Raw genomic sequence first — 7,690 nt, forward strand, 5'->3', positions numbered from 1 at the left:
AATTATAATGATCTCATTAAAACGTCTAAGCATATGATCACATGTATAAAAGAGCCATTGAGCTAGAGAAACAACATATCTGCACCAATAGTATCCTCTAATGAAATTGGAAAATATATTTTGACTGATAATTAAGCCATTAAATCTCAAAGCCCTGATTTGACTTGAAATGTAGCAAAATAAATTTCATTAAATGAAAAACAAAAAAGGCAAGCAAAGAGTACGATTATGGCTATCTATTATTACACATTCACTACTAGCCTAAGTACATAGAATTATATATTTGACAAAAACACTTATGGCACCCTCCTCATCGAGGCGAGGACTTCATTAAAATCTCAACACAGAGCCAAGGGCAAGCAATTGATCAAACTCTCGAGTTAATCTAATTTACGCCACAAAATGGACTGATGATCAGATTAAAGGGTCACCATAGACACAAGTCAGGCACAAGGAAGATTTTTTTAAAAAGGTTAAGTAAGAATCACAGTATCAAACAATTATTATGAGCGAGATCGAGAGAAATGGGCAATAATGCTCATCAGAGGGCCGTGGGAGAGAGGTCCAAACATAATTAGATTGGGACCCCAACACTCCCCAAAGTCAAAACCAAAAGGAGTGTCCTAATTAGAACAAAATGGGCATAACCAACCCATCATGACGAGAGTAAAAGCGCCCCTCGATCGGCCCAGCTGAATTTATGGGTGCATCCAACACATTTTCGCATGGGCCTGGATGAGGGATAACATACCCCAAAGGAAGAGCACCCAACATAGTCACATACCTTTGCTACATGGGCTAAATGGATCTGAAGATCTATAATGGGCCTGGATGAGGGATAACATACCCCAAAGGAAGAGCACCCAACATAGTCACATACCTTTTCTAGATGGGCTAAATGGATCTGAAGATCTATAATGGGCCTTATGTGAGACTATGGGCCAGGTATTGTAGGCAACAGTAGTACTCATACCCACAAACGACCATCGGTCTTATCCTCCGAGGTTCGAGAAGGTTTTGCCATTGGGTGTTGTACGTAGCGGTCATGACTCGTGATGGGTAGCCATCGAGCATACATCGTCATATTATAATAAGAGCATCTCTTGCGCCACCTAAGGACAAACATGGTGCCTTAGAGAGTATGTTTTGAACTAATCCACAGCTGGCCGATAAGAATAGGGATGTAAATGGATCGAATTCGGTCAGATAGTCCTATCAACTTTTTGAATTCACAGATAAAAATATGTACAACCTTGATAATATATCATCTTCAAACTTATTTACTGGTTAAATAATTTAAATAAATTTATATTTGTTAAAGAAAATGCACTACTAAATGTTGTGGGATTTAACAAATTAAAGTCGAACAATTGAACAAATATTCGTCATTTACCAACATCCAATCAATTTGCATTTGGTAAAAGTGTTTCCATGTTTACAAATCTAGTACCGTAAGCTAAATTACTGACTTGAGATTTAAAAAATGCCAAAGAATGTATATCAGCGAAGAATTGGTTGTGGTCAACAACAATGAAATAGAATGAACATTTTAGGCAGAGGTATTAGGTAATAAATGTATAGATTGCTGAATTAATGGAACAATTATGCATATACTACATAAAAATAAAGGATCAAGTTTTCCTCCACCCACAGTAGAAAGGGTTTCGATCAAGAGGTTTGGAAAGGTACTAAAACCTTATAGGGTTTGTGAACCCTAGGATTGTGGGCGAACCATCCTCTATGGTTGGAGGGAAACTTAGTCAAAACACAATTATGCATAAACTACATAATTCTATAAAATATCCTACCACTGGCAAAAAACATCATAGCAATGTAGAGTCGCAATCAAATTTGAGAACGCTAGAAACTACAAAACAGGAAAAAATAGGATAATACAATACAATTTTCCGTATAATTTTAAGGTAGTTTTGATATGATTTCTATTTCAATTTCTGATTGATTTCCAAGTGGATATCAGAAAATAAATAAATATACAAACTCATCCAAGAGAACACTTCCTAACAGTTTGATCTCTCCCCAAGATTATCTATGTTATATCCATCTCCATTAAAGAATTGAACAACTCATTTCATTGTACTACAAACCAAGCAAAACTCATTTCTAACCAAAGGAGAACTTAAGTGGCCACAAATAGTTGTTAGTAAAAGAAGCAGATGGTAAACTTGATCACATATAGAGACTTTTTGGTATGTTTATTACAAAATCATCTCTCAAAGTGTCCGTGAGAACCATGACCATGCTTCCATTATGCACTCTTCAACCTTATAGGAAAATAAATAAAACAAAGGATAAAATGGGGAATAGAACATTAAAGGAGAAGCACCAATCATCTTATAGAAGTCACTTATAAGGAAAATATAGCTTTTTGTGAATTTTTCTCTTTGTTTACTTGTACCCATGGGCACTCCTTTGTGTACAAAAACTTTACTTAATCTTTATATATATATATATTCGTTATTATCAAAAAAAAAAAAAATCTTATAGAAGTCGTTGTCTGCCTTATTCCCATTCCATGTCCACGTTGTTTATCTTCCTTCTGTTATAGATATCATTGAAGACTAAATTATTCACAAACAAACAGTATGTTTAATATAACCATAGGTGAGGCGCCGCCTAGGCGTCCAGGCGCCTTAGTTAACTTGGGTGCCTTGGTCTCCTAGGCGGGCGCCTTGGAAGTCTTGTTCGCCTAGTTGGTGTCGTCTTAAACTTTGACCCTCTTCACCGCCTTGGATCGCCTAACCGCCGTGACAACTATGAATATAACAATATTGGACTCACATACTCGTAGAAATAGAAGAAGTAACAAATCATGGTTAAAGGAAAAATATACTTAAATGACATTACCTTGGTCCTTGAATTTCATCAGCCTTGTTTAAGATTGTAGAGCCTTGATACCATAGCAATCCTTCCTAGTGAAGGGATCAATAGTAGAAAATGGAAATTAGAAGTTCAAAGGATTCAAATTGACATTATAGTAGAAAATGAATGAAAAAGTCATGGTGTTAGATCAGTCTGTATTAATAAAGTTGATAGAAGAACTGCTTCCCTTCCCTATATTTTAGCAAACCATTCTCGTAGAAGTCTTACCTCAGGAGATGTATTAGATCAAGTACCAAATTTGAATTCTTTGTAAGTTTTTAATATAACTTTTTTCCATAAAAAAAGGTCTTTTTTTTTTTGGTAAGGTTTCCATAAAAAAAAAAAAAGTCATGGTGTTCTTTTAAATAAATAGTAGCATGGTGAATCAGTGGCATTGAAGAAAATCTTACATGACAGAATACATATTTATTAGTAATTTATTGGTATATAAAATAATCTAATACGAAAAAAATGATCCACGCTAGGTTAGATGAAATATTGGCAAATGGTCCACAGAGTGAGATCAACAAAAGTGAATGTGCATAGAAATTTCAGGTTTGACCCTGAACAAGGGATGGGATGTGTCATGGGGGTCAAATGCTGAATGTGTCATATGTGTAGAGTATAGGATTTGAAGGATGATTCATTGGTATATAAAATTATCTAAAAGGAAGAACAAAAAAAAAAAACTGATAATTTATGTAAGAAATACCTTAAAGTCTTGAGCTTGCAGTAGTCAAAATCTCAGACTGTCTAAAAAGAGGAAAAAAAAAAAAAAAAAAACTACTTTAAATATAATATTTAAAAAATAATTGTGATACCAAAGCAGCCTACCCTATAGCAAAGCCCTAAGAACAGATTGCAAGGAAACACCAATAACGAATTACAATTAAAGACCCCCACCCCCCGGGAAAAAAGAGAAGCTACAATTAAATAACAACAGACAGAGTGGGCTGGATAAAGGAAGAATTAAACTATACACTACCTTCCCATTAACAAAAGTGGTGTTACCCGCAGCATCTAGGGCATCAGTTCTCTCTCAGATCCTGTGACTTATGTTGTCCATCTCAGCAAGCGTCCAGCATTGTCACTGATGGGGCCATAAGCATCAATGGCCATAAACACCGGATGATAAATTTATGGGAAGGAGATCAAATGCTACCTGATCGTGTATGTGTACGGTGCGTGGTCCCTACTACGTTCAGACATAGGGTTGCGTAAAATGATCGTCACACTCTTAGAGATTTTCTATTTTTCATGGGAGTACGACGGTCATTTCATGCGGCCTTATGTTTAGGCACAGAGACCGTACATTACACACCTTAAATTTATTGAAGATTATTCTTTGTTATTTATTTGACTTTTTTTTTACCATATGAGCTGAAATTTATAAGTAAATAAAGAATTATATAATTGAGGCATTAATAATGCCGTCCAAACAATTCGTGGATAGAAACTCTTTTCTTGTAAAGCAATTATATCACATGAAATATTAGATTTGATCACATTTGATTTGGATGCAGCTCTCCAAACTTCTCCTTCTTATTAGAATTTTTGCTGATCCGCATGTGATCGCTAGCAGCCGTAAAGATGAACTTTGACTTCAATATAAAAATGTATATTGTAAGTGGGAACCAAAAATTGTCGGCTTAGAATTATATAATTAAGGACATACCCTGTAAAAAGTATCTTCTACCATAGAACAACTCTATATTTGACAAAAAGAAAAAATGCAACATGACCAAAAATATATAAAGGCCTCACAAGTCATAAACTGTTCAACACAAAACACGTGCAAGTGGAAATTCATAAAAATAAACTTCCTCCTTCTTCTTCTTCATCATCAGTTTAAAAATGTATATTGTCAATGTGAACCAAGAATTGTCAGCTTAGAATTATATAAGGATATGTGCAACATGCAGCCATGTAACAAGTATCTTCTACATCTCTCTCTCTCTCTCTCTCTCTCTATAGCTATATTTATATATATATATTTGTAATAAACTTATGTGTTGGTCATTATTGAGTTGGTAAACTTAGAAGAGGAGGTTTCGATCATTTGTTGGTAAGTAAAAGAAGACATAGAAGATATGGGTCGTTTAGAAGATTACATGCCAACGATGGCCATGGTGTTACTGCAGTTTACCTATGCAGGTCTACATCTCTTCACCAGAGCTGCCCTTTTGGAGGGACTGAGCCCCAAGGTTTTTGTTGTTTACAGGCAAGCAATAGCTACTTTGGTCATAGCACCTGTAGCTTATTTCTCTAACAGGTGGGTGGGTCTCTCCCTCTCTCTCTCTCTCCACCCTCTCTCTCGTCCCAAATCTGAATTGTTTTTGTTTTGTTGGCAGGAAAAAGACAAACAGGAGTTCTATGGGATTGAGAAGCTTTTCTTTGATTTTTATTGCTTCTCTTATTGGGTATGTTTGTACAGGAATCTATAACATTCAAGTTTTAATTGGTTTTTTTAATTTGTGGTTTTGGATCTTCTATGTTGTGATTAATTTGGATGGTTGGTGTTGTTTTGGGTTTATTTACAGTGTGGCAATCTATCAGAACATATTTTTTGAAGGTCTTTATCTGGCCTCACCATCAACAGGAAGTGCCATGTCAAATCTGCTTCCCGGAATCACATATCTGATGGCAACTGTTGTAGGGTAATTAATTAGTCCATCAAAACCCATCCATGCATATATGCATCCTCTAATACATACATAACTTCTAGTTAGTAACTAACTCATTGTTATGCATGTTCTATAAACTGATCAGATTAGAGAAACTGAATATTAGAAGCCTGAGAAGCATGGCTAAGGCAGTAGGGACAGCAGTCTGTGTTGGTGGAGCTGTTTCCATGGCATTGCTAAGAGGCCCAAAGATCCTAAATACTTCAATATTCCCATTCCAAGACCTATCTCTGAGTTCAGGAGGTGGTGAGAATTGGCTAATGGGTTGTCTCCTTCTCTTTGGAAGCAGTTGTTGCTGGTCATTTTTTCTGATTTTACAGGTATTTAGCCATCCAAAAAATTTCAATTTATTTAGTTATTTGTGTAAGTTAAATTAATAATCCCATGGATATAGTTCGGATCTAACCTGAACGGATATGGGAAGGTAGCGAAAGAGATCAAGAACCAAGCTTTTTGATTACTAGTACCATTGACATGCACAATCTTTTGCAATCTCTAGATATCTCGCAAGCTTCTCCACAGAGAACTTCACACCATTAATTCTAAGGAAAAGATGGAATCCCACAAAGAACACAAAATACTTGGAGAACAAGAGTGAGAGGAGAGAATTAATTAAACTCAGGTTGTGGGGCCTTAGGGTTTTTGGAGGTGTTTATATAATCACTCAAGCCCCCCCCCCCCCCCCACCTTGCAGAGTCATAATCAGAGTGGGCAGGAGAGGAGGGGGAGTCGGTCAGACCCTCTTTCTCTCTCCTTCTCATGGGTAACGGGCTGCTGCCCCGGGTGGGCGCTCTGAACCGGGTCCGATATCTGGTTCCTATTAACAATATGGATCACTAACATGCTCTTTATGGTCTAATAACAGGTCCCAATGTCTGCTTGCTATCCTGACCACTTATCATTGTGTGCTTGGATGTGCTTCTTGTCAACACTACAATCAGCAACACTTGCTTTCTTCTTAGAACCAAACCCAAGTGCATGGAATCTACATTCTATTTCTGAGATCTCATCTTGCATCTATGCTGTAAGTAGTACTTTTGTTATCTACAACAGTTCAAGTGTTGGTCACTGTTCTTTAAGGGTATAAACTAAATCTATAAACATGCATGAAACTGGAATGGTTGGTTTACAGGGAATCGTAGCATCTGCAGTTACTTTTTCTGTTCAGTCATGGTGTATTCAAAAAAGAGGACCTCTCTTCGCGGCGATGTTCAATCCTCTTTTGACTGTTATAGTTACCATTTTCGCTTGTATTTTTCTTCATGAAGAACTTTTCATTGGAAGGTAATAGTATCTTTTGGTTTTCTTATTTGGCATCCTTAGTGTTTTTTTTTTGGTAAAGGAATCCTTAGTTTTAGGCCACTAAAAGAGTTACTGTTTCAATTCAGGTTGGCAGGTTCTTTTGTTGTGGTGGTTGGTTTATATATTGTGCTTTGGGGTAAAGCTAAGGATCTTGAAGAAATCAAAGAAGAGGTGGGCCCAATACACGATACAATGAATACAGTGACAATCTTGATTGATGAACCCTTGAAAGAGAATGGTAAATCAGATTTGGAGGAGCCCCTTTTGGCTCATGGTAATCCATCTGATGTGAATAATGAAATTCCAAGGACCCAATAGTGGATCAATTTGTTTATTTGATCCTTGAGGGGGGAGGAGGGGCTTTTTCATGTACTATTAAATGTATAACCCAAAGAAGATGGGATTGGAATTCGTGTGTTTCCATAGATACAAGTGTGCCAATTTATACAAGATTGCAAGGGTCAATCACCCATTTTGGTCCCTAATTAACTCCTATCACTACAACAAAAAAGGGTATTAGCGACGCATTTTAGAGACGGAAAAATATTTTTGTCCCTAATAAAAATTAATAGCGACGGTAATGTAATTTCCGTCCCAAACAATAGAAAAGATTAGTTATCTTGGGACGGACAAGCTATCCGTCCCATAAAATGTGTACTAGGGACGGATTTTATTATTCGTCTCGAATAAAACATATATTTGCGTTGGAAAACCATCTCCGTCCCTATAAACCAAGTACATAATTGGGACAGATAACTTCTCCGTCCCAAAAAAATTTAATAGAAACGGATATCTTGTCCGTGCCATGTATAGGTTAGCCTGGG

The 7,690-nt window shown here is 36.6% G+C and overlaps 1 protein-coding gene across 1 annotated transcript; it reads left to right on the forward strand.

Annotated features, from left to right (window-relative positions):
- Window positions 1-4,970: 4,970 nt before the first annotated feature.
- On the forward strand, window positions 4,971-7,184 carry LOC122659129 (WAT1-related protein At4g30420-like). Its single transcript, XM_043854276.1, has 7 exons — window positions 4,971-5,152; window positions 5,232-5,300; window positions 5,421-5,537; window positions 5,650-5,884; window positions 6,430-6,588; window positions 6,697-6,848; window positions 6,953-7,184. Exons 1-7 carry the CDS (start codon window positions 4,971-4,973, stop codon window positions 7,182-7,184), a joined length of 1,146 nt encoding a protein of 381 aa, XP_043710211.1.
- Window positions 7,185-7,690: the final 506 nt, after the last annotated feature.

The sequence above is a fragment of the Telopea speciosissima genome, chromosome 4, assembly GCF_018873765.1.
Source record: "Telopea speciosissima isolate NSW1024214 ecotype Mountain lineage chromosome 4, Tspe_v1, whole genome shotgun sequence".
NCBI lineage: Eukaryota > Viridiplantae > Streptophyta > Magnoliopsida > Proteales > Proteaceae > Telopea > Telopea speciosissima.

Excerpts from the sequence above, each read along its gene's own strand:
- LOC122659129 (XM_043854276.1), top strand. The coding sequence starts at position 4,971 with ATGGGTCGTTTAGAAGATTACATGCCAACGATGGCCATGGTGTTACTG. Across the intron at positions 5,538-5,649 it reads CTGATGGCAACTGTTGTAGG|ATTAGAGAAACTGAATATTA; the intron begins GTAATTAATTAG and ends TAAACTGATCAG. Across the intron at positions 6,849-6,952 it reads GAAGAACTTTTCATTGGAAG|GTTGGCAGGTTCTTTTGTTG; the intron begins GTAATAGTATCT and ends GTTTCAATTCAG.